General features: G+C 67.2%; 1 protein-coding gene across 1 annotated transcript; it reads left to right on the top strand.

The window, feature by feature from the left end:
- Positions 1–1,959: 1,959 nt before the first annotated feature.
- Positions 1,960–24,358, top strand: MYBPC3 (myosin binding protein C3). The gene is made up of 35 exons (XM_045577541.1): positions 1,960–2,046; positions 3,316–3,582; positions 5,048–5,154; positions 5,213–5,333; positions 5,426–5,574; positions 7,467–7,584; positions 8,003–8,051; positions 10,144–10,173; positions 10,337–10,390; positions 11,102–11,104; positions 11,411–11,428; positions 11,606–11,769; positions 13,357–13,489; positions 13,753–13,755; positions 13,877–14,001; positions 14,083–14,188; positions 14,297–14,463; positions 14,857–15,022; positions 15,776–15,882; positions 15,971–16,000; positions 17,069–17,208; positions 17,375–17,455; positions 18,477–18,636; positions 18,946–19,050; positions 19,175–19,363; positions 20,942–21,076; positions 21,259–21,426; positions 22,035–22,123; positions 22,290–22,485; positions 22,575–22,714; positions 22,889–23,048; positions 23,181–23,317; positions 23,537–23,723; positions 23,907–23,944; positions 24,067–24,358. The coding sequence occupies exons 1-34, from the start codon at positions 2,022–2,024 to the stop codon at positions 23,915–23,917; spliced, it is 3,840 nt and encodes a 1,279-aa protein (XP_045433497.1). The 5' UTR covers positions 1,960–2,021; the 3' UTR covers positions 23,918–23,944; positions 24,067–24,358.
- The last annotated feature ends 792 nt before the right edge of the window (positions 24,359–25,150 follow it).

The following is a 25,150-nucleotide window of genomic DNA, read 5'->3' as shown; positions in this document are numbered from 1 at the left end:
CTTGGGTCACGCCCCCAGGGTGGTGGGGGTGACGGTCGTGGCCACTGAGCGCACCGCAGCCTGGAGACGCGGGGGCTGATGTCACCCCCGGTGCAGCCTGGGAAACGGAGCTCAGAGGTCAGGTAACTCGTTCAAGGTCACACAGCTGGCCAGGGCCGCAGGCCGGCGGAGCTCCAGGGGGGCTGCCCGACAGCGTGAGGAGGGGGCGTCACACGTCTGAAATGGGGTGCAGTTCACTGTCTGGAATGGGGTGCAGTTCACTGTCTGGATGGGGTACAGTTCACTGTCTGGAATGGGGTGCAGTTCACTGTCTGGAATGGGGTGCAGTTCACTGTCTGGAATGGGGTGCAGTTCACTGTCTGGAATGGGGTGCAGTTCACTGGAATGGGGTGCAGTTCACTGTCTGGAATGGGGTGCAGTTCACTGGAATGGGGTGCAGTTCACTGTCTGGAATGGGGTGCAGTTCACTGTCTGGAATGGGGTGCAGTTCACTGGAATGGGGTGCAGTTCACTGTCTGGAATGGGGTGTAGTTCACTGTCTGGATGGGGTACAGTTCACTGTCTGGAATGGGGTGCAGTTCACTGTCTGGAATGGGGTGCAGTTCACTGTCTGGAATGGGGTGCAGTTCACTGTCTGGATTGGGGTGCAGTTCATTGTCTGGAATGGGGTGCAGTTCACTGTCTGGAATGGGGTGCAGTTCACTGTCTGGAATGGGGTGCAGTTCACTGTCTGGATTGGGGTGCAGTTCACTGTCTGGAATGGGGTGCAGTTCACGTGTCTGGAATGGGGTGCAGTTCACTGTCTGGAATGGGGTGCAGTCCAGCAAGGGGACCCCATGCGCCCAGTGGGACACGGCGTCCGCCCGGAAGCCGTGTGAGCAGCCCCGGTGGGCCGGTGTCTGTGCTCCCCGGCTCCCAGGCCACAGCAGGGGAGGAGCACGGGAGGCGGTAGACTGAGCTTCTTGCTCCCCACGGCCCAGCAGCAAGGAGTGGCGGCCGGCAGCGGGAGGGCGGCAACTCCCAAAGCAGCCGGTGGAGTGCAGAGAACCCACATTCTGGGCCACCTGTGTGGGGCAGACACCCCGAGGCCTGGGGCTCCCAGGGGCCCCACCGTGACCCTCCCCCGCGGTCCGCAGGCCCTGAGAGAGGCCGGTGGAGTGCAGGCCTGGACGCGGTGGGAAAGAGGTTAACATGGCAGAGAAGAACGGCTCTGTTTGCGGGGATGGTGGTGTCAGCCCCGCAGACAAGGCCTGTGTGGAGAAAGGCTTCCTCCCGCCCTCGTGGGGCAAACACCTTTCCTGGCCTCCACGTCAGCCCCGCTCAGAGGGCATCGCGTGCAACCGGCTTCGTTCACGCATGTAGAGACATGTGCACACGGAAGAAGCGGAGAGGCCCTGTGAGCTGTGATGTCTGGGGTCAGACAATCAGAGCACACATCTGCTCGGTGTCTTGCACACGCCTGGCCCTGCTCCGACGTGTCCGCAGGCAAACCCACTCGCTCACGGAGCAAGCCCAGGCGGCGGGGGCCGCGCCCCCAGCCCCACGTGAGACGGGGAGACGAAGGCCCTGGGGGGGGGGAAGGCAGTGGCCGTGGCAGGACTCAAGGGCAGCCCCAGGGCCTGTGGGGGCAACCACCACCCACACCACCCAGCGAGGATGCGCATTCGACCCACCCACCTCAGGCCCCGGGCCCAGCTCACGCCCACGGCACCGGGGTGCCCATCAGATGGACATCCAGGCAGGGCTTGGGGTCCCCGAGGTTCCCTGAGGAGGGGTGGGGGGCAGAGCCATCATATTGGGCTGGTGGGGGGAGGGACAGCCAGGAACCACACGGCCCCACCTTCTCCTGAGAGCCTTGCTCTGGGAATTTGTCTATATTTAGCAGGTAGCTGGGAAGGAGGCAGATAAGGGGGCCTGGGGAGGGGGAGGGCCCCTTATATAGCGGGGGGACGGGTCCCTGCCCAGATCCTCTGCCGGTGGCCTGTGCCTGCTCCGTTCTTGGTTCTGTGACTTCTCTCAAGATGCCTGAGCCGGGGAAGAAGCCAGGTAGCTCAGGCCGGGGTCGGGCTGAGGGGGGCAGGGCGGGCTGGGGGCCTGATGGTCAGGGAGGGAGCCCTGAGGTGGGTACTCGCTGTCTCCTGGGCCCTTTTCTGACTCGGTTTCTCCTTCCGTTCCTGATGATGGGAGTGAGGGCAGACCAGGGCGAGGGGCCCAGGGGGCAGAGAGCCAAGGCAGGAGGTCCCCAGGCGCCCTCCTCGGATGCTGGGGACTGTCCCCGAACCCTCATCTCTGCAGCAAGGACAGGCCTGGCTGCCCCTGGGAAAAGGCCTTGCAGGCGGGTGCCAGGCTGGGTCTGGGCACTCATGTTCACTCGCGGAGTGCTCCTGGACAAGGCCCTCCCCTCTCCGGGCCTCTATTTCCCCGTCTTCACAAGGAGGGGCTGGGGGGTTCTTCCCGCCTGTGAGAGGCGCTGCTGTAGGAGCCTGCGCCCCTGTGGCCCCGACCCTGGGCGCGGCCAGCACTGAGGCCTCGCAGGCGCTCTGCTCAGGGAGGCCCGCGCCGGCCAAGGGCAGGGAAAGTCACAGCCTTTCGCAGGACCTCGGGCCCTGGGCCTGGCCTGTGTCCTCGGGGCGGTGTCCGGGGCAGGGATCCAGTCCCCCAGCCCCAGCCCCCTCCCAGGCCGGCTTTATCGCAGTGGCTGATGCTCAGCCTGAGGCCCTCAGAGGCCAAATTTAGCCACATCCACGTAGGCAGAGGCCCTCGCCAGGACCCCGGAGGGTGGGGGGAGGTGAGCTCACGTTCCCCTGGGTAGGTTACTCGGGGAGGCACTTAGCCAAAGTCTGGTGATGAGGGCCGCACAGCCCTGGCTTTCCCGCCGACTGGCTGTGTGATTTCGGTAAGCCACTTAACCTCTCAGCCTCGGTGCCCTCGTCTGAAAAATGGGCATGATCACCACACCTCTCATTGGAGCAGGAGATGAGGGGATGCGTCCAAATGTTTATCCCCGTGTTTAATAGGAGGGGCCACAGCCAAAACCGGTTTGGCTCAGTGGTAGAGCGTCCGTTTGCGGACTGAAAGGTCCCAGGTTCGATTCCGGTCGGGGGCATGTACGTTGGTTGCGGGCACATCCCCGGTAGGGGATGTACAGGAGGCAGCTGGTCGATGTTTCTTTCTCATCGACGTTTCTAGCTCTCTATCTCTCTCCCTTCCTCTCTGTACAAAATCAATAAAATATGTTAAAAAAAAAAAAGAGGGGCCGCAGGGGTGGGGTGCCCGGGCAAGCCGGGCCCCCTGCAGCCTCCCTTGGGCCCTCAGCCTCAGCCTTCAGCAAGAAGCCGCGGTCCCTGGAGGTGGCGGCCGGCGGCCCCGCCGTGTTCGAGGCGGAGACGGAGCGGGCGGGCGTGAAGGTGCGCTGGCAGCGAGGGGGCAGCGACATCAGCGCCAGCGACAAGTTCGGGCTGGCCGCCGAGGGCACGCGGCACACGCTGACCGTGAGGGACGTGGGCCCTGCGGACCAGGGCTCGTACGCGGTCATCGCGGGCTCCTCCAAGGTCAAGTTCGACCTCAAGGTCCTCGAAGCAGGTACGCCGCCGCCGGGCGGTCCTCCCCGAGGTCTGAACTTCCGGGGGTTGGCGCGGGGGCAGCCCCGCCACCTTTCCCGCCGGCCGCCCCTGCTCCGCGGTGCCCTGTGCCAGGAAAGCCCCCCTGGCTGAGGGACCACACCTCGCCGAGAGCCCTGTGGCTCCGGCCTCGCCAGCCATCGTGGAGGCGGGGAAATTCAGAGGTGAACACGCAGAAGGCTGCCCTCCGGCCGGACACCCACACATGCCCGAGGCTGTGCCCCAGGGAAGCCGGGGGCTGCCCAGCAGGGGCCTGGGCCAGGGCAGAGCCTGGGGAAGGAAAGGAGGGACGGACCCGCTGGACGTGAGCACAGGGGTGTGAGCACAGGGGTGTAAGCACAGGGGTGTGAGCACAGAGGTGTGAGCACAGGGGTGTGAACACAGGGGTGTGAGCACAGAGGATGTGAGCACAGGGGTGTGAGCACAGGGGTGTGAGCACAGGGGTGTGAGCACAGAGGGTGTGAACACAGAGGATGTGAGCACAGAGGGTGTGAGCACAGGGGTGTGAGCACAGAGGGTGTGAGCACAGAGGGTGTGAGCACAGAGGGTGTGAGCACAGGGGTGTGAGCACAGGGGTGTGAGCACAGAGGGTGTGAGCACAGAGGGTGTGAGCACAGAGGGTGTGAGCACAGAGGATGTGAGCACAGGGGTGTGAGCACAGGGGTGTGAGCACAGAGGGTGTGAACACAGAGGATGTGAGCACGGGTGTGAGCACAGGGGGTGTGAGCACAGAGGGTGTAAGCACAGGGGTGTGAGCACAGGGGTGTGAGCACAGAGGATGTGAGCACAGAGGATGTGAGCACAGGGGTGTGAGCACAGGGTGTGAGCACAGGGGTGTGAGCACAGGGGTGTGAGCACAGAGGGTGTGAGCACAGGGGTGTAAGCACAGGGGTGTGAGCACAGGGGTGTGAGCACAGAGGGTGTGAGCACAGAGGATGTGAGCACAGGGTGTGAGCACAGGGTGTGAGCACAGGGGTGTGAGCACAGAGGATGTGAGCACAGAGGATGTGAGCACAGGGGTGTGAGCACAGGGGTGTGAGCACAGAGGGTGTGAGCACAGAGGGTGTGAGCACAGAGGATGTGAGCACAGGGGTGTGAGCACAGGGGTGTAAGCACAGGGGTGTGAGCTTGGGGAGCTGGTGCTGCTGGCTCCTGCTCAGGGTGCGCCGCCCAGAGGGTTGTATTCAAGTTGAGACGCCCTGGTTCTTGGGCCTGATGCTCAGGCGGGGCCGTGAGCTCCCAGAGGCAGTGGGTGGAAAGGGAGAGAATTTAGGGGAGAGACAGGGTCCTGGCGGGTGAGGAGGAGGAAGGGACCAGGCGAGCTGTGCACACACCGCAGGATTTAACATGGCTACAAAGATGGAGGCGAGACCTGGGGCAGGAGGGGTGTGGTTAGAAGCTCCACAGCCTTACCCGTTCCCCTGCAGAGCCCGTGCCAGCCCCTGCCCCTGCCCCTGCCCCTGCCCCTGCGGAGGCCCCTGCCCCTGCGGAGGCCCCCAGCGTCCCCGGAGAAGCCCCGGCCTCAGCCACCGAGGTGGAAGGAGGTGAGAGGGCTGGGCAGGGAGGGCCCGGGCCAGGGTGGGGGGTCCCAGCGCAGGGCTCAGAGGCCTCTGCCCACAGGGTCCAGTTCAGCAGCCCCCAATGGGTCTGCTGCCCCTGACGACCCCATCGGCCTCTTTGTGACGCGGCCACAGGATGGCGAGGTGACCGCGGGTGAGTGTGGGGCTGCAGCCGGGAGGGGGGGTGCGGGGAGGGGAGCGGAGGGTGGCAGCCGCAGACGAGCCCACTGTCGCCGTCCCTCGCAGGGGGCAGCATCACCTTCTCAGCCCGCGTGGCCGGGGCCAGCCTCCTGAAGCCGCCCGTCGTCAAGTGGTTCAAGGGCAAGTGGGTGGACCTGAGCAGCAAGGTGGGCCAGCACCTGCAGCTGCACGACAGCTACGACCGGGCCAGCAAGGTGGGCCCGGGGCCCGGGGTTATGGGGATACGTGGAGCGGGACATGGAGAGCCCTGGGGGGCAGGGGGAGCCTGGGGAGCAAGTTGGGGGGCCGGAGGCACAGGGGGAGCATGGGCGGGCTCAGAGGAGGGTTATGGGGAGCACAGAGACCAGTGGGCCATGGAGAAAGTGGAGGCCATGGTAGCTCAAGGGACATAGTAAGGCTGGCGGCAGGATGGGGCGGGGGGCGGGGGGGGGGGCAGCTCAGGAAGGCCCGGGGCACCAGCCAGGGACGGTACAAAGCCCTTGGATGGACGGGCACCAGAGCTCCATTCACGACTGACAAGATCCATTCACACAGACAAGCCCCCAGAGCCTGAGGGGGTGGGGCTGGTCCGGGGACACTCGGAGCTGGGCCTAGAGCTGCCCTGGCTCCCAGCCTCCGCTCCTTCCCCTCCTGTGCGCTTGGCCGGGGGCGGGACCTCTGGCAGGCAGGCCTCACGCCCCATGTGTGTCTGTGCCGTTCGGCTGTGTGGCTGTGCCGTTCGGGTGTGTGTCTGTGCCGTTCGGGTGTGTGGCTGTGCCGTCGGGGTGTGTGTCTGTGCCGTTCGGCTGTGTGGCTGTGCCGTCGGGGTGTGTGTCTGTGCCGTTCGGCTGTGTGTCTGTGCCGTTCGGGTGTGTGTCTGTGCCGTTCGGGTGTGTGTCTGTGCCGTTCGGCTGTGTGTCTGTGCCGTCGGGGTGTGTGTCTGTGCCGTTGGGGTGTGTGTCTGTGCCGTTCGGCTGTGTGTCTGTGCCGTCGGGGTGTGTGTCTGTGCCGTTCGGCTGTGTGTCTGTGCCGTCGGGGTGTGTGTCTGTGCCGTTGGGGTGTGTGTCTGTGCCGTTCGGCTGTGTGTCTGTGCCGTTCGGGTGTGTGTCTGTGCCGTTGGGGTGTGTGTCTGTGCCGTTCGGGTGTGTGGCTGTGCCGTTCGGCTGTGTGTCTGTGCCGCTGGGGTGTGTGTCTGTGCCGTTGGGGTGTGTGGCTGTGCCGTTCGGGTGTGTGTCTGTGCCGTTCGGCTGTGTGTCTGTGCCGTTCGGCTGTGTGTCTGTGCCGTTCGGGTGTGTGGCTGTGCCGTTCGGGTGTGTGGCTGTGCCGTTGGGGTGTGTGTCTGTGCCATCGGGGTGTGTGGCTGTGCCGTTCGGCTGTGTGTCTGTGCCGTTCGGCTGTGTGTCTGTGCCGTTCGGGTGTGTGGCTGTGCCGTTGGGGTGTGTGTCTGTGCCGTTGGGGTGTGTGGCTGTGCCGTTGGGGTGTGTGGCTGTGCCGTTGGGGTGTGTGTCTGTGCCGTTGGGGTGTGTGTCTGTGCCGTTCGGGTGTGTGGCTGTGCCGTTCGGGTGTGTGTCTGTGCCGTTGGGGTGTGTGTCTGTGCCGTTCGGGTGTGTGTCTGTGCCGTTGGGGTGTGTGTCTGTGCCGTTCGGCTGTGTGTCTGTGCCGTTCGGGTGTGTGGCTGTGCCGTTCGGGTGTGTGGCTGTGCCGTTGGGGTGTGTGTCTGTGCCGTTCGGGTGTGTGTCTGTGCCGTTGGGGTGTGTGTCTGTGCCGTTCGGCTGTGTGTCTGTGCCGTTGGGGTGTGTGTCTGTGCCGTTCGGCTGTGTGTCTGTGCCGTTCGGCTGTGTGTCTGTGCCGTGCACAAAGGTGCCTCATCTCCAGTGAATGCCACCCGCCTGGTGGCCATCACAGACTTCCATTCTCTTACCGCCCTGTGCCAGCAGAGGGCAGTGTGCGTCTTGAGAAGGGGCTCCTTTTGCTATTTACCCACACCTGCGTGGGTTCACTTACCCTTAAAGGGCTGGAAGGTTGGTGGCCTCTAGCCACCCCCAGTCTCCTTTAGGGGTGAGGGCCTCGTCTTTTGACCCCCATCTCCCAACACCTCGCCCCACAGATCTACCTGTTTGAGCTGCGCATCACCGACGCCCAAGCCACCTCTGCGGGCGGCTACCGCTGTGAGGTGTCCACCAAGGACAAGTTTGACAGCTGCAACTTCAACCTCACCGTCCACGGTGAGGGGCCCGGCGCCCTGACCTCGGCTCCCGAGGGGTCTGCCCCTGCTCCCGCCCCCGTCTCCCAGCAACGGGGAGGATGCTCATCCTGACGGACAGCGGCTGGCCCCGGGCCCGACGCTGCTCACCAGGGCCTGAGAGGCCCCTGGAGGCTCCAGGGCTGGGGGGGACGCCAAGTCCAGATCTGGGTCTTGTCCTGGTGTCAGGCTCCGGCTCAGTGAACGGGCGAAGGGCGAGTGGAGAGAGAGGAGGAGCTCCGCCACTTGTGCTGAGGGACTGGGGACCCTCCACTGCCCCCGCCCTGGAGGGGGGTCCCGGGCAGGTGCCGCTCTCAGTGGCCGTGGGTGGGCAGGTCTGTGACGCGGGGATGGCCCCCTCGGCAGCCCCTCCCCTGACTCATCTCCCTCTTCGCACCCAGAGGCCATCGGCCCCGGAGACCTGGACCTCCGCTCAGCTTTCCGCCGCCCGTGAGTGGCCACCGCTCCTCAGGCCTGGGAGGCCAGCCTCGGGGGCCGGGCTGGGGGTGGGGGTCCTGGCTGGGGGTGATGTGGGGGTCCGGGCTGGGGGTGATGTGGGGGGTCTGGGCTGGGGGTGATGTGGGTGTCTGGGCTGGGGGTGATGTGGGGGTCCGGGCTGGGGGTGGGGGGCAGGGCTGGGGGGTGATGGGGGGGTTCTGGGCTGGGGGTGATGGGGGGGTCCGGACTGGGGGTGATGTGGGGGGTCTGGGCTGGGGTGATGGGGGGGTCCGGGACTGGGGGTGATGTGGGGGTCCGGGCTGGGGGGTGGGGGCAGGGCTGGGGGTGATGGGGGGGTCTGGGCTGGGGGTGATGGGGGGGTCCGGACTGGGGGTGATGTGGGGGTCCGGGCTGGGGGTGATGGGGGGGTCCGGACTGGGGGTGGGGGGCAGGGCTGGGGGTGATGTGGGGGTCCGGGCTGGGGGTGATGTGGGGGTCCGGGCTGGGGGGTGGGGGCAGGGCTGGGGGTGATGTGGGGGTCCGGGCTGGGGGTGATGTGGGGGTCCGGGCTGGGGGTGGGGGGCAGGGCTGGGGGTGATGGGGGGGTCCGGACTGGGGGTGATGTGGGGGGTCTGGGCTGGGGGTGATGGGGGGGTCCGGGCTGGGGGTGATGTGGGGGGTCCGGGCTGGGGGTGATGTGGGGGTCCAGGCTGGGGGTGATGTGGGGGTCCGGACTGGGGGTGATGTGGGGGTCCGGGCTGGGGGTGGGGGGCAGGGCTGGGGGTGATGGGGGGGTCTGGGCTGGGGGTGATGGGGGGGGTCCGGACTGGGGGTGATGTGGGGGTCCGGGCTGGGGGTGATGGGGGGATCTGGGCTGGGGGTGATGGGGGGTCCTGGCTGGGGGTGATGTGGGGGTCTGGGCTGGGGGTGATGGGGGGTCCGGGCTGGGGGTGATGGGGGGATCTGGGCTGGGGGTGATGGGGGGTCCTGGCTGGGGGTGATGTGGGGGTCCGGGCTGGGGGTGATGGGGGGTCCGGGCTGGGGTTGGAGTGGGGGGTCCTGGCTGGGGGTGATATGGGGGTCTGGGCTGGGGGTGATGGGGGGTCCGGGCTGGGGTTGGAGTGGGGGGTCCTGGCTGGGGGTGATGTGGGGGTCCAGGCTGGGGGTGATGGGGGGTCTGGGCTGGGGTTGGAGTGGGGGGTCCTGGCTGGGGGTGATGGGGGGTCCGGGCTGGGGGTGGGGGTGAGGTCCTGGCTGGGGGTGATGGGGGGTCCAGGCTGGGGGTGATGGGGGGATCTGGGCTGGGGGTGATGGGGGGTCCTGGCTGGGGGTGATGTGGGGGTCTGGGCTGGGGGTGATGGGGGTCCTGGCTGGGGTGATGTGGGGGTCCGGGCTGGGGGTGATGTGGGGGTCCGGGCTGGGGGTGATGTGGGGGTCCGGGCTGGGGGTGATGGGGGGTCCTGGCTGGGGTGATATGGGGGTCTGGGCTGGGGGTGATGGGGGTCCTGGCTGGGGTGATGGGGGGGTCCAGGCTGGGGGTGGTGTGGCGGGCAGGGCTGGGGGTGGTGTGGGGGGCAGGGCTGGGGGTGGTGTGGGGGGTCCGGGCTGGAGGTGGGATGGGGGGCAGGGCTGGGTGTTGATGTGGGAGGACTGGGCTGGGGTTGGGGTGGGGGGACAGGGCTGGGGGTGAGGTGGAGGGTCCGGGCTGGGGGTGGTGTGGGGGGTCTGGGCTGGGGTTGGGGGGGACAGGGCTGGGGGTGGAGTGGGGGGTCCGGGCTGGGGGTGGGGTGGGGGTCCTGGCTGGGGGTGATGGGGGGTCCAGGCTGGGGGTGGTGTGGGGGGTCTGGACTGGGGTTGAGGGGGACAGAGCTGGGGGTGGGATGGAGGGTCCAGGCTGGGGGTGATGTGGGGGGTCTGGGCTAGGGTTGGGGGGTCTGGGCTAGGGGTGATGTGGGGGGTCTGGGCTGGGATTGGGGGGTCTGGGTTGGGGGTGATGTGGGGGGTCCGGGCTGGGAGGTATGTGGGGGCTCGGGGCTGAGGTTGATGGCCTTGGGGGAGAGCGAGGTCCTGGGCAGGTGAGGAACTGAGTCTCTAATTCCCACAGGAGCGTGGCTGGCAGTGGTCGTCGGACCAGGTACCCCTCCCCCGGCCCCACTTGCCCGTCCACAGGCCCCGGGGTCTGCGATGGGCGGAGAGCCCCCACCTGGCCAGTGTCCCCCTCTCTCCCTCCACCCCCCCCTCCCGGCTCCCACTCCCCTCTGGCAGCTCCCGGGTCCTCACCGGGTCCTTCTCCGCAGTGACGGCGGCGAGGACGCCGGGGTCCTGGACTTCAGCTCGCTGCTGAAGAAGAGGTGAGGCCCCCCAGGCGGCTCGGGCTGCGGGCGGCTCAGACCGGTGGCCGGCTGGGCCAGGCCTCTGGGCTGGCTTTCCCGCCGGCCCTGGGACGGCCCTGCTGTTGGGAGGAGCGAGGGGGGCTCTGCAGACCTAGGTCCCCGGAGCCGCACACGCCGTCTGCGACAGGAGAGCTCCGGGGACAGGAGACGCTGGGGGAGGCCTAGCTGCAGGGGCTGCCTGTCCACCCAACCCAGCTGACTCGTGCCCTTTCCTCTCTCTCCCACCCTGCCCCCCTGGACCTGCCCCCTGGACCTGCCCCCTGGACCTGCCCTCTGGACCCGCCCCCTGGACCTGCCCCCTGGACCCTACACCCTGGACCCTACCCCCTGGACCCTACACCCTGGACCTGCCCCCTGGATCTGCCTCCCCAACCCTGTCCCCTGGACCTGCCCCCTGGACCTGCCCCCTGGACCCTGCCCCCTGGACCTGCCCCCCGGACCTGCCCCCTGGACCTGCCCCCTGGACCTGCCCCCTGGACCTGCCTCCCGGACCTGCCTCCCCAACCCTGTCCCCTGGACCTGCCCCCTGTGACCTGCCCCCTGGACCTGCCCCCTGGACCCTGCCCCCTGGACCTGCCCCCTGGATCTGCCTCCCCAACCCTGTCCCCTGGACCTGCCCCCTGGACCTGCCCCCTGGACCTGCCTGCTGGCGGTGCTGCTGCCGCCCAGAGAGTAAGCAGTGGGACCTGGTGCTGTGGGCAGAGGGCGCCCCATGGTGGTGGGAGATGGGAGGGGTGGTGACCAGGCAGACCTGAGTGAGAACCCAGTGTAGGGAGTCAATGAGCCCGGCTCTCCTGGTGCCCAGCTGTGAGGTGGCAGGAGAGCCTGGCCAGCCTGTGTGGAGTCATAGGTGCCCGCAAATGGAGGGGCATGAGTGCCGGGAGGAGGAAGAAGGGGAGGGCCGTGGGGGCCCAGGTCTTTGTGGAGAGATGGCCCTCCGTCTAACGTGTGCCCGCCTCTCTGCCCCACCGGGAGCAGCAGTTTCCGGACCCCACGGTGAGTGCGCTGGGTGGCCCAGCACCCTGGCCCCTCTGTTCCCCCCGAGCCCCGCCCCGGCCCCACCCCCACACTGACTGTCAGCCCCCGGGACCCCCCCCCCCGAAGGAAAGGGGCAGGGGGCCCGGCCCGGGAGGGGCTGCGTCCTGAGGCCGCCATGCGTGGGCACGGACGCAGGGACGCGAAGCTGGAGGCCCCGGCCGAGGAGGACGTGTGGGAGATCCTGCGGCAGGCGCCGGCCTCCGAGTACGAGCGCATCGCCTTCCAGCACGGCGTCACCGACCTGCGCGGCATGCTCAGGAGGCTCAAGGGCATGAAGCGGGACGAGAGGAAGAGCACAGGTGAGCCCCCCCGCCAGGGCCAGGTGAGCCCCCCCCGCCAGGGCCAGGTGAGCCCCCCCGCCAGGGCCAGGTGAGCCCTCCCCCCAGGGCCAGGTGAGCCCCCCCGCCAGGGCCAGGTGAGCCCTCCCCCCCCCGCCAGGGCCAGGTGAGCCCCCCCCGCCAGGGCCAGGTGAGCCCCCCCCCGCCAGGGCCAGGTGAGCCCTCCCCCCCCCCGCCAGGGCCAGGTGAGCCCCCCGCCAGGGCCAGGTGAGCCCTCCCCCCCCCCGCCAGGGTCAGGTGAGCCCCCCCCGCCAGGGCCAGGTGAGCCCCCCCCTGCCAGGGCCAGGTGAGCCCTCCCCCCCCCCCGCCAGGGCCAGGTGAGCCCTCCCCCCCCCCCCCCCGCCAGGGCCAGGTGAGCCCTCCCCCCCCCCCCCCCCCGCCAGGGCCAGGTGAGCCCTCCCCCCCCCCTGCCAGGGCCAGGTGAGTCCCCCCCCCCCCGCCAGGGCCAGGTGAGACCCCCCTGCCAGGGCCAGGTGAGCCCCCCCCGCCAGGGCCAGGTGGGCCCTCCCCCCCGCCAGGGCCAGGTGAGCCCCCCCCCCGCCAGGGCCAGGTGAGCCCCCCCCGCCAGGGCCAGGTGAGCCCTCCCCCCCCGCCCGCCAGGGCCAGGTGAGCCCTCCCCCCTCCCCCCCCCCCCCCCCGCACCAGGGCCAGGTGAGGGCCCCCCCCCTGCCAGGGCCAGGTGAACCCTCCCCCCGCCAAGGCCAGGTGAGCCCTCCCCCGCCAGGGCCAGGTGAGCCCCCCCCCGCCAGGGCCAGGTGAGCCCCCCCCGCCAGGGCCAGGTGAGCCCTCCCCCCCCCCCGCCAGGGCCAGGTGAGCCCTCCCCCCCCCCCCCCCCCCCCCCCCCGGCCAGGGCCAGGTGAGCCCCCCCCGCCAGGGCCAGGTGAGACCTCCCCCCCCCCCCCCCCGCCAGGGCCAGGTGAGCCCTCCCCCACCCCACCCCCCCCTGCCAGGGCCAGGTGAGCCCCCCCCCCATCCAGGGACCAGGCCAGGTGAGCCCTTCTCTCCCCTCGTCTCCCCCTTACCCTCTCTGCCCAAGAAAAAGGGAAGAAGCCAGCTTAGGCCAGAGACCTACACCCGGGAGAAAAGCCAGGCCTGTGCCTCTTCCTCTCAGGCAAACAGAACAAGAGACACAGAAGGGGCACGGGCTAGCCCCCTCCCCTCGCCCCAAGGCAGGCCTGGAGAGGGCTCCTGGCCCTTCCCCATCCAGGCTGGCAGCGCAGGCGGCCCCGGAGGGCGGGCTGGGGTCGCAGGGGCCTCCCCCGCCCCCGGGCAGGAGCGCAGGCACCAGAGGTTGCGGCGAACCAGGGTCCAGGGCAGGGAGGCCATTCCTCCCGCCACCTGCCTCCGGCCAGGCCTCTGTCTCTCTGGAAGCCCCCGGCTTATCGCTGCGCGGAGCAGCACGGAGGACCCCCAGGCAGACAGGCGGGCGGAGAGACACCGGGGAGGCAGCGGCCCTGCCACGGGCTGTGGGCGGAGCCTCTGGCCCGGCTGCCCGGGTGGGGCAGGGCGGGCGGCGGGGAGCAGGGGCTGAGGGCGGTCGGTGCTCAGCCTTCCAGAAGAAGCTGCAGCCGGCCTACCAGGTGAACAAGGGCCACAAGATCCGGCTGACCGTGGAGCTGGCCGACCCCGACGCCGAGGTCAAGTGGCTGAAGAACGGACAGGAGATCCAGATGAGCGGCAGGTGCGTGGGCGGGTGGGGGTGGGGAGCAGGCCCTGGGGGCTGGGGGCGCAGGGAGGGGAGCCTGGATGGGCGGGGGCTGCTCCCAGCCCTGCCCTCTCTGCCTCCCCATCGTGGTCTCTATCTCTGTCCAGCTCTTCACATTTTTTTTCTCTCTGGGTCTAACGTCCCTCTTTTCTCTTTTCTCCATCTCTGTTCTCACTCTTCTCCTCTTGGTCTCGCTTCCTCCCGTCGGCAACACACCCACGGCCCCTTCTGTTCCACAGCAAGTAAGGCCCGCTCCCCGGAGGCCTGGGGTGGGGCCAGGGTCACGGCATGGGGGGGAGGGGGCAGTGAGGGGGCACCGGGAGGAGAGGCCGCAGCGTCCCCCTCCTCCGGGGCCCCGCCCAGGTACATCTTCGAGTCCAGCGGGAACAAGCGCACGCTGACCATCAGCCAGTGCTCGCTGGCCGACGACGCGGCCTACCAGTGCGTGGTGGGCGGCGAGAAGTGCAGCACAGAGCTCTTTGTCAAAGGTGGGCCCGGGGCCCGGGGACCCCGGCAGAGGAGGGCCGGGGGGGGGGGGGCCCGTCCGTCACGCCCTCCCTGCTCCGCAGAGCCCCCGGTGCTGATCACCAGGCCCCTGGAGGACCAGCTGGTGATGGTGGGGCAGCGGGTGGAGTTCGAGTGCGAGGTGTCTGAGGAGGGCGCCCAGGTGAAATGGTGAGCGCTGGGGCCGGGGGCCGGGGGCCGGGGGCCGGGGGCCTGGGCACCCCCAGAGGAGGCCACAGCACTCGCTGACCCCCCCCATCCCCCCCCTCCGCCGGCCAGGCTGAAGGACGGGGTGGAGCTCACGCGGGAAGAGACCTTCAAGTACCGGTTCAAGAAGGACGGCCGGAAGCACCACCTGATCATCAACGAGGCGACGCTGGAGGACGCCGGGCACTACGCGCTGCGCACCAGCGGGGGCCAGGCGCTGGCCGAGCTCATCGTGCAGGGTGAGGCCCGCGGCGGGGGCGGGGAGGGCCGGGGAGGGCCAGGCGGGGAGGGCCGGGGGGTTCCCCACGGGCCCCACGGCCAAGGACAGGAGTCACGCCCACCCGGGGTCGAAGCCGGTGCCGCCTGGAGCAAGTCACGTTGACACCGTGAGCTTCACCTCCCTCACGTGTGAATGGGGAGGCTGAGGCTGCCCCCCCCGGAGGGCAGTGGGAGGGCCAGGGGGGGCCTGGGTAGTGCCCTTTACACACACATACCTGAGTCCACTTCACACGCACACGTGCGTCTCACACACGCACGCGAGCGTGTGCTTTCACATGCACACGTGCTCTCCGAGGGATGCACGCCCAGGCCCGCCCAGGCCCGCCCCGGCTCACGGCTCCGCCTGCCCCCAGAGAAGAAGCTGGAGGTGTACCAGAGCATCGCCGACCTGACGGTGGGCGCCAAGGACCAGGCCGTGTTCAAGTGCGAGGTGTCGGACGAGAACGTGCGGGGCGTGTGGCTGAAGAACGGCAAGGAGCTGGTGCCTGACAGCCGGATCAAGGTGTCCCACATCGGGCGGTGAGTGCGGGGGCTCACCCCGGCGCAGACGGCGGGCGACGGGGCAGCAGCGACTGAGACAGAGACAGACGGACACACTGGAAGACAGGGACAGACAGAGAGACAGAGGCGGGCATAGAGACATGCACAGAGACAGAAAGAAACAGACAGAGCGGCAGAGAAGAGATAGAGACGGAGACAGTCAGAGATGGACAGACAGAGGTGGACAAAAAGAGACAGATCCACAGACAGGCAGGGCACAGACTGAAATGGAAGGTAAGAAGAAGAGACGAAAAGACAAGACAGAAAGCTGTGGCGAGACAGAAGCGCACAGAGGAGAGTCCGTCAGAGCCGGAGAGAAGCAGGGAGAGAGGCAGAGGGGCTTGCCCTGGGCCCAGCCCCCACCCCCAGTGGTGACCAGGCAGGAGGCCACGGGGTGAGGGGGGGCGGGGGGAGGGCGGCCAGCCCTGGCGGGGGGCCTCACTCTCGCCCACTCTCTTACTCATGCCCCGAGCATCCGGGCCGGCCCGTGCTGGGCCCAAGGTCACGGAGATTAAAGAGACCGGCCTCTGTCCCGTCTCCGAGGGCCCAGCCAAGGGGACACTTCTGCCCTGCTTACACGTGAGGGCGCCGGCAAAGTCAAACGCAAAGAGAGCAAGCACTTAAAACACCAGGAGCCAGAGAGCGAGGAGGCGCCAGGGCCCCTGGCGAGGGGGTCCGGCGAGGCCAGGGGGTGTGGCCCAGGGGGCCCCTCTGAGCCGTCGCTGCCTGCAGGGTCCACAAGCTGACCATCGACGACGTCACGCCCGCGGACGAGGCCGACTACAGCTTCGTGCCCGAGGGCTTCGCCTGCAACCTGTCCGCCAAGCTCCACTTCATGGGTGAGCGGCGCCCGGGCTGCGGGGGGCCCCGCCGCTGGCCCTGCCCCTGCCCCGGCCCTGGTGCCAGCTGCTCTTCCTTCTCTTGCAGAGGTCAAGATCGACTTCGTGCCCCGGCAGGGTGAGTCCCGGGGCCCCTGCGTGTCTCTTTCACCACCACCCCACCCCCCGCCCACGCCCCCTCTCCACTCACAGACGGAGAGGAACAGGAACCTGGGAGAGGGACCCTGAGTCCCAGCCCCAGCTCTGCCGCTCAGGACTGCGGGCCAGTGATAATCTCTCAGCCTCCGTTTCCTCGTCGCTGAAGAGGGGGGTCCTAACACTGTCTCCTCCATAGGGGGGTGGGAAAGAGGAGAGGAGATGGTGTGTGAGCCATCAAATGGCAGCACAGATGTGAGGTTTTCCTTTTTTTTTTTTTTTTCCCCCCCACTGCTTTTAGAAGCGTCTCTCCTACTTTCAGATAAAACTTTAACCAGGAGAAGAGTCCAGGCTGAGGCACGCTCTTGAGTGCTCGTATCTTCCAAACCGGGTTCACTTAATACACGACCCTCCGCTTAGGAGGGTCCCGTGGTGAAGTCGCTTTGGGGAACACTTGCCCCAATGCCCCCTCTTTCGCAGTTAAGAAATGTGCTGTGCTTTGTGTAATCCAGGGTTTCCTAAACGATTTGTTTGGCCGTACATTGATGTCCCCGACCACCACCACCACCACCACCCCACCATCCCAGGGTACAGCTTAAGAAATGCTGCACGAGGCATCATCCTACACTAGGGGTGTCGAACTCAATCAGAGAAGGGGCCAAAATCTAAAATCCAGCCTAAATCGCAGGCCGAATGGTTTACTGAACAGTCATAAACTGTCATTGTGATGGAAACGCAGCGGAGTGCAGTGATGACAGCGCGGTGCGGGCCACATTGCAAGGCCTGGCGGGACGGATTTGGCCCGCGGGCCTCGTGTTTGACACATGTGTTTACACTATAACTTCCCCGGAACTTCCTGGAGTGACAGAATAATCTAGATCTTGATCGGGTGGTGGTTACACTGGTGTATACGTTTGTCAGAACTCTGCCAGCCGTGTGCTCCGATCTCGGCGTCTCAGTGTGTGCGTTGCGCCTCAGTAATAAAACAGCAGGGACACCTGCTCCTCAGGGGTCCCCTCTGACTCTGACCCGTGTCGTGTCCGCGCCCCAGAGCCCCCCAAGATCCACCTGGACTGCCCCGGCCGCAAGCCGGACACCATCGTGGTCGTGGCCGGGAACAAGCTGCGCCTGGACGTGCCCATCTCCGGGGACCCCGCGCCCACGGTGATCTGGCAGAAGACCATGACCCAGGTGCCGGCCGCCTCCACTGCCCTCGGGGAGAGGGTGTCGGGGCCAGTGAGTGCCGGGCCGCCCCCCGGGCGATGCCCCCCGGGGGCCCGGCCGGCTGGGCCATGGCCGCAGGGGAGACGCAGAGGGGCCCGGGCTGAGCCAGCCCTCTCCTGCCGCTCTGTTCCAGGGGAAAAAGGTCCCCGCGGGGCCGGCGCCTGACGCCCCGGGGGACGCCGGTGCCGGCGACGAGTGGGTGTTTGAGAAGAAGGTGAGTGAGGCTCGTTTGCCCGGTGCCCGCCCTGGGCAAGGCCTCCAGAGGGCGCCACATGGTCCGCGGTGCTCCTGCCCGGGCAGGGTGTCCATGGACACACACACCACACACCACACACCACACACCACACACCACATACCACACACACCACACACCACACACCACACACCACACACCACACACACCACACACCACACACACCACACACCACACACCACACACCACACACACCACACACCACACACCACACACCACACACACCACACACCACACACCACACACCACACACCACACACACACACCACACACCACACACACCACACACCACACACCACACACACCACACCACACACCACACACCACACACACCACACACCACACACCACACACCACACACCACACACACACACCACACACCACACACCACACACACCACACACCACACACACCACACACCACACACCACACACACCACACACCACACACCACACACCACACACCACACACACACACACCACACCACACACACACACCACACACACCACACACCACACACACCACACACACCACACACACCACACACCACACACACCACACACCACACACCACACACCACACACCACACACCACACACACACCACCACACACCACACACACCACAGCCGTCCACCAGCGATGGCACCCTCCACCCGCGCTGCTGGTCCCTGCCAGCAGCCACGAAGGGTCCCCCAGCGGCTGTGAGGTCCTGCTCGTCCCACTCGGAGAGGAGGAGACGCGGCGCAGAGAGGACCGGGCTCCCTGAGGTTCCGGACAGAGCCGGAGCCGAACCCTGGCCCCGGGGCATGCCTGTGGTGGCGCTCAGTCAGGGCTTCTGGGCCGGGGCTCCCCCAGGCGGGGCCTCCCCGGCCTCTGTGCTGAGCTCCTGCCCCATCTCGGGGCTGATGGCCACCCCAGAGGCTGCAGAAGCTTCTGGAGTCCAACGTGGAGCCCCTCCCCACCCCCACGTCCACCTCGCCAGCTGCTGTGTGAGACCGAGGGCCGGGTCCGCGTGGAGACCACCAAGGACCGCAGCATCTTCACCGTCGAGGGGGCAGAGAAGGAGGACGAGGGTGTCTACACTGTCACCGTGAAGAACCCCGTGGGCGAGGACCAGGTCAACCTGACGGTCAAGGTCATCGGTGAGGCCGGCGGCCGGGGTCCAGGCCGGGAAGAAAGAGGGGCGGCCGGGGAGGGCCCATCCACCGAGGCATTCCGTCACTCGGCAACGTGGCGGGTCCGGCTCTCAGGTCCTTGGAGAGGATGGGGCCGGGGACACGGTGAAATGGGCAGTGGGAGCCGTGGAGGGCGGCCCTTAGGCTGGCGACGTGACCAGAACAGCCTTCCAGAACTGCTCTGGCTCTGGAGGCGGTTGGGGGGGGGGGGGTGATGAGATGAGCATCATGGACCTGGGCCCGGGCAGGGCTGACGTGAGTCCCCAACGCCCCCAGATGTGCCGGATGCCCCCGCGGCCCCCAAGATCAGCAACGTGGGCGAGGACTCCTGCACGGTGCAGTGGGAGCCGCCTGCCTACGACGGCGGGCAGCCCATCCTGGGTGAGCGGAGGGCGCCAGGGCAGACCTGTGGGCAGGGGCGGGTGGTGTGTGTGTGTGTGTGTGTGTGTGTGTGTGTGTGTGCGCGCCCGGGCCCCAGCCCGCCGCTCCTGCCCGCCTCCCGCAGGTTACATCCTGGAGCGCAAGAAGAAGAAGAGCTACCGGTGGATGCGGCTGAACTTCGACCTCCTGCGGGACCTGCGGCATGAGGCGCGCCGCATGATCGAGGGCGTGGTGTACGAGATGCGCGTCTACGCCGTCAACGCCATCGGCATGTCCAGGCCCAGCCCCGCCTCCCAGCCCTTCATGCCCGTGGGTGAGCCTGCCCGCCGGGCGCTGCCCGCCTGCCGTCCGGCCCCGGGGCGCGGGGACAGCGGCTGCTCTGTGTGCGCGGCCCCCGCACAGGGCGCCGACACCCGGGTCTGTCGTCTGAACGCGGGGTGAGCCCTCTTCCCGCAGATGAAAGGAGGGAGGCTGCCCCCCCCCCCCCTTCCCCGGCTGGCAGGGCTGGAGCGGGGACTCACACCTCCCGGACCCTTGTTTCACCTTTGCGAGGGTCACCCCTGACCTCTCTAGAAGGCGGGAAGGACATGGACTTCACAGAACTGTTGTTGGGGCGGCAGGAGTTACCGTATTTTTCGGACCATAAGACGCTCCGGACCATAAGACGCACCAGTTTTTAGAGAAGGGAAATGAAGAAAAAAAGATTCTGAAACAAGTAGTGTCCTAAAATATTTTATGTGCATTAAAAGCCAACATCACAGTCATAAACACATGTAATCAACCCTGTAAAGGAAACAGCAGCATTTAGAACCATTTTAGAGCCGGGCAAGCACACAGAGACCACACAGAGCCGGGCAAGTAAAAAAACTTTTTTTTTTTAAAAGTATATGTGGAGGCTATATTTGGACCATAAGACGCAGGGACTTTCCCCCCACTTCTGGGGGCAGGGAAAAAAGTGCGTCTTATGGTCCGAAAAATACGGTAGTTTGCCAGCAGAGCGTCTGGTACACGGCAGACGCTCAATAAGCGGCAATGGTCCCCTGGCTCTGCTCCCTCCAACCAGGGTTGTCACGTAGGAAGCAAGAGGAGGGCAGTGGGCGTCTAAGGCCTCCTGAGGGACGTCTGTCTGGAAGGGCCCTGGACCAGGAGCTGGACGTGGTGTTTGCCGAGCCGGCTCCACCGTGCCCGGAGGCCAGCCTGGGCTGCCGTCTCCCGAAGGCTCAGTTCCCCCGTCTGCAGAATGGGGGGGCGGAAGGGTGGTGCAGACACAAGCGAGGCAGGCTCTGTCCCTGCCAGATGTGTGGGCCTTTGGGGGCAGCTGTCTGAGGAGGGGAGCTGCCCCCTGCAGCCCAGGGGGAGGTGGCAGGAAGGGGGTGATGTGGGGAGAGGGGTCCAGGCCTCCTCCCTGAGCACTGACTTCCGGTTTGCTCGGCTCTGAGCTCAGCCGAGCACAGGGCAGGAGACGCCCGTGCTTCGGTCCGGTTCCCCTCACCTCCGCTGTCCGACGGAAGCGGCTCCTTCTAGGCTAGGGGTGTCGAACTCAATCAGAGAAGGGGCCAGAATCTAAAATCCAGCCTAAATCGCGGGCCGAATGGTTTACTGAACAGTCATAAACTGTCATTGTGATGGAAACGCAGCGGAGTGCAGTGATGACAGCGCGGTGCGGGCCACATTGCAAGGCCTGGCGGGACGGATTTGGCCCGCGGGCCTTGCGTTTGACACATGTGCTCTAGGCTCTCTGAGGTCTCTGGGCCCTTTTCCTGCTCAGACTCTTTTGTACTTGTTTCTAAGCCTCTTTTTAACGGAGCTAGGACTGTTTCTTAAAGTGCTCGAGAGCCCGCCGAAGGGCAGCCCCCGTGTGGCTCAGCCCCGCCCTCCCTCCTCCGCCCAGGCCCCCCCAGCGAGCCCACGCACCTGGCGGTGGAGGACATCTCCGACACCACCGTGTCCCTCAAGTGGAGGCCCCCCGAGCGCGAGGGAGCCGGAGGCCTGGACGGCTACAGCGTCGAGTACTGCCAGGAGGGCTGTGAGTGCCGCTGCCGCCCTGGGCCTGCCTGCAGCCCGGGCCCTCCTCTGAACGGCCCCCCGCCGGGCACCTGCCACCCCACGGGGCCCTCCCTGCAGGGGCAGGGCAGCCGGATGGGGTGCCGATGCTGACGCTGCCCGTGGTTTTGCCTCCCCCCCCCCCCCACCCCGCCTGCCCCTCAGGCTCTGAGTGGGTGGCCGCCCAGCAGGGGCTGACAGAGCGCACCTCGATGCTGGTGAAGGACCTGCCCACGGGGGCCCGGATGCTCTTCCGGGTGCGGGCACACAACGTGGCCGGGCCTGGGGCCCCCGCCACCACCAAGGAGCCCGTGACGGTGCAGGAGATCCTGCGTGAGTGCCCCTGGCCCCGGAGGAGGGGACAGTGAGACGGGCCCTCCTGGGGGAGGAGCCGAATGCTGGGCAGGGACAGGGTGGGCAGGAGCCTTCACCCAGGCCCCGGGTGCAGGGCAAACCCGTGGGGAGTGTCCTTTTGGCTTCCCGTCAGCCCCAGTCTGGGCAGGGAAGGCGCAGGCCCTTGTGCCATCCTGGGCCCCGTGAGTCTCGGCTCCGGCAGGTAGATCTTGTCCTTGTGCTCAGGACTGAGCAGTGATGCCACGTGGGGTCAAACTGACCCGTCTGGGCCTCCCGTGCTAACGGGGGATCCGCTGTGTGTAAGGACTGGTTCTCGCGGTGGGAAGACGGCAGACGGGGTGGTCCTGGGGCCCAAAAGCCTGTGTGGCCTCAGACGCGCTGCACACCCTCTCTGATCCCTGCCTCCCTCGGCGGCGTGGTGAGGCCCAGGGGGAAGCAGGTGCTTCGTGAACGCCTTGGGGCTGGGTTCGGGGAGCTAGAGGGGGGGGACCCCGGGGAGCAGCAGCCCTTTTCCAGCTGCCTCGAGAGAGAGTGGAGCTGTGGCTCCCCTCAGGCCTCGGGCTGAGCCGCCCACTTCGCACCCACAGAGCGGCCACGGCTCCAGCTGCCCAGGCACCTCCGCCAGACCATCCAGAGGAAGGTCGGGGAGCCCGTGAACCTCCTCATTCCTTTCCAGGTAGGGCCGGCCCCTTCTCTGTCCTGCCTCGCGAGCAACGCGCTGCTCATGCCTCGCAGACAAACGTGCCCCAGGCTCCCCGGAGACCTCACCTGGGCCCGGGAGGCGGGGGCGGCCGGCTCTCGGGGGGGAGCCAGGCTCGGGGGTGAGCTGACCCTCCCCACAGGGCAAGCCCCGGCCGCAGGTGACCTGGACCAAAGAGGGGCAGCCGCTGGCGGGAGAGGAGGTGAGCATCCGCAACAGCCCCACGGACACCATCCTCTTCATCCGGGCCGCCCGCCGCGCCCACTCCGGCACCTACCAGGTGACCCTGCGCATCGAGAACATGGAGGACAGGGCGACCCTGGTCCTGCAGATCGTGGGTGCGTGGCCCGGGGGCTGCCGGGCCCCGGCTGGCGGGGCGATGGGCCTGGAGCAGGGTGTGGGGTCCTATGGGGTCTGTCTCCTGCAGACAAGCCAAGTCCTCCCCAGGACATTCAGGTCACAGAGGCGTGGGGCTTCAATGCGGCTCTGGAGTGGAAGCCGCCCCAAGACGATGGCAACACAGAGATCTCGGGGTACACGGTTCAGAAAGCAGACCAGAAGACCATGGTGAGCCTGGGGCCCGCCCCCGCGCACCCCTCCCAGGGCCCGGCAGACTCCACTGCCCTGAGAATGGGCCCACCTCTCACCCTCCGTGACCTGGTTCTCTGCGCTGCTGGGGCGCAGACACCAAGGGTCCCCGAGAGAGGCCCCGGCCCCAGAGACCCCCCTCTCCACACGCAGGAGTGGTTCACGGTCCTGGAGCATTACCGCCGCACCCACTGCGTGGTGTCCGAGCTCATCATCGGCAACGGCTACTTCTTCCGGGTCTTCAGCCACAACATGGTGGGGCCCAGTGACAGAGCCGCCACCACCAAGGAGCCCGTCTTCATCCCCAGACCAGGTGCCGGGCCCTCACTCCCACCCCCTCCCCCGGGGGTGCTGGGGCAGGCAGGCATCCGGGGTGGGGGAGGGGAGACAGGGAGGGAGCCTGGCTGGGCGCAGCCCTCTGGGTACAAAACGCTGTCACCGCCAGGCATCACATACGAGCCACCCGACTACAAGGCCATGGACTTCTCCGAGGCCCCAAGCTTCACCCACCCCCTGGTGAACCGCTCGGTCATCGCGGGCTACAATGCTACTCTCTGCTGTGCCGTCCGGGGCAGCCCCAAGGTGGGGAATGCAGGCCCGGGGGGGGGGGGGGCAGAGAGGCGACCCCTTCTCTCCGCCTCTCCCCAAGCAGGGCCCTCTGTTCCCAGCCTTGGACAGAGAGAGTTTGGGGCTCCAGGGGTAGCCCCCGGTGGCGTAGAAACACAAATGCCCGTCTCCCTCCATTCCTGCCTGGTCCTCTCACCCTGAGAGGCTCCCTCCTTCCCGCTGTCTGACTTCTAGCCCAAGATTTCCTGGCTCAAGAATGGCCTGGACCTGGGCGAGGACGCCCGCTTCCGCATGTTCAGCAAGCAGGGCGTGCTGACCCTGGAGATCCGCAAGCCCTGCCCCTATGACGGGGGCGTCTACGTCTGCAGGGCCACCAACCTGCAGGGTGAGGCGCAGTGCGAGTGCCGCCTGGAGGTGCGAGGTGAGGAGCCCTGGGCCAGGCCGGGGGGGAAGAGCAACGGGCACCGGCAGGGGCGGCCGCCACCCCGGCCAAGCAGCTGCTCTGGCCAGAGGAGCGATGGCCGCCACGCCCGCTGCTCCCAGCCCGCTGGGGGGACGTGGTGTGGAAGGTGCAGCCTCAGCACAGCCCCCTTCTCCTCCGCAGTGCCTCAGTGACCAGGCTGCCTCCCTGGGGACGGCCAGGTATGTACTCTGGACCACCCCGGGCCCCAATCAGCCTTAGCCCTGGGTGCAGGGGCGCAGCCATCGGAAATGGGGTGCAGGTGGCTCTTAGTCCAGCTCACTCACAAGGGAACCTGTGTCAGAGGTGCCACCGGATGCCAGCCACGTGCCAGGAGCCTGAGGGAAGCTGGACAAGCCTTCTCCCGCTGCTGGACACGTGCGCGGTGTGACCGGGGCCGGCTGGAGCGTCGGCAGGCTGCAGAGCGGTGATGAGCGGGCGTGGGGACTGTGCAGGCTGACCCTTCGGCGCTCCCGCTGGAAGCTCTCAGAGCGTGGGGGCGAAGAGCGAGCGAGCGAGCTCAGGAAATGATGGCTGCGGAGTCTTTCTGGCCTGCCGCGCTCTCAGGGTGTACGGGCAATAAAGATCGGTGCAGCCTCGGGGACCTGGCCCTTCCTGTCCCACGTGTGTTCACGCAGGCACAGGGAGACTTAGGTTGGTCTTCAGAGCAAACTGAGGGCAGACGGTTAAACGAGGCCCAGAGCGGAGCCCTAAATTCACAAAACATTAATCCTGGAAGGAAGCGGTCTTCTCCCACTGCACACTCTTCAAAGGAGGAAACGGAGGAACAGTGATGGAGGACAGGCCTCAACTGTTCTCTGAGCTCCTGGCCTGCTCGCATGTGCTCAGTACTATCTTCGTTCTGGTGGCCACGGTGACAGCGGCCGGACCTGGGGCAGGGCTGCAGTTCTGTGCCCGTAAGGCCTGGGGGCTGCAGTGGGGTCTCGGTGGGCAACAAGCCCATGGCCTATGCACACCTGAATCCCACAGAGGAGGGAGCCAGCAGGTCTTAGGGGTGCCCTGATCGTGTAGAGGGGCCTTCCTGCTAGGGGGTGTGAGGGGATTTTCCCACAGAGAGAAAAACAACTCCCTGATGCTGGGCCCAGGGTCGCTTCTCCCAGTTCCACCCAACCTAGGACACTCCTGGCCCCGATCCCAGTGTTAGTGTGCAGCCCCAGGTCCTGGCTGAGGCACAGCACTGGGGATCACACCCGGTAAGGAACGCTGAGAGCTGGGACTCCAGGGCGGGTTTTCCTTCATCTGCCAAGTTCGTCTCTGCTCAGGTGTCAGCCAGTTTGGCTGCCCCCTCTAGTGGCCAATTGAGAGCACAGCAGCCCTCTGTGGGCCCCACTGCCGCTGGGAGCCCAGGGCGTGGGGAGGAGCCCTGC

Source organism: Pipistrellus kuhlii, unplaced genomic scaffold (assembly GCF_014108245.1).
Source record: "Pipistrellus kuhlii isolate mPipKuh1 unplaced genomic scaffold, mPipKuh1.p scaffold_m20_p_9, whole genome shotgun sequence".
Taxonomy (NCBI): Eukaryota; Metazoa; Chordata; class Mammalia; order Chiroptera; family Vespertilionidae; genus Pipistrellus; species Pipistrellus kuhlii.
This window is presented reverse-complemented; position numbering and strand designations above follow the sequence as displayed.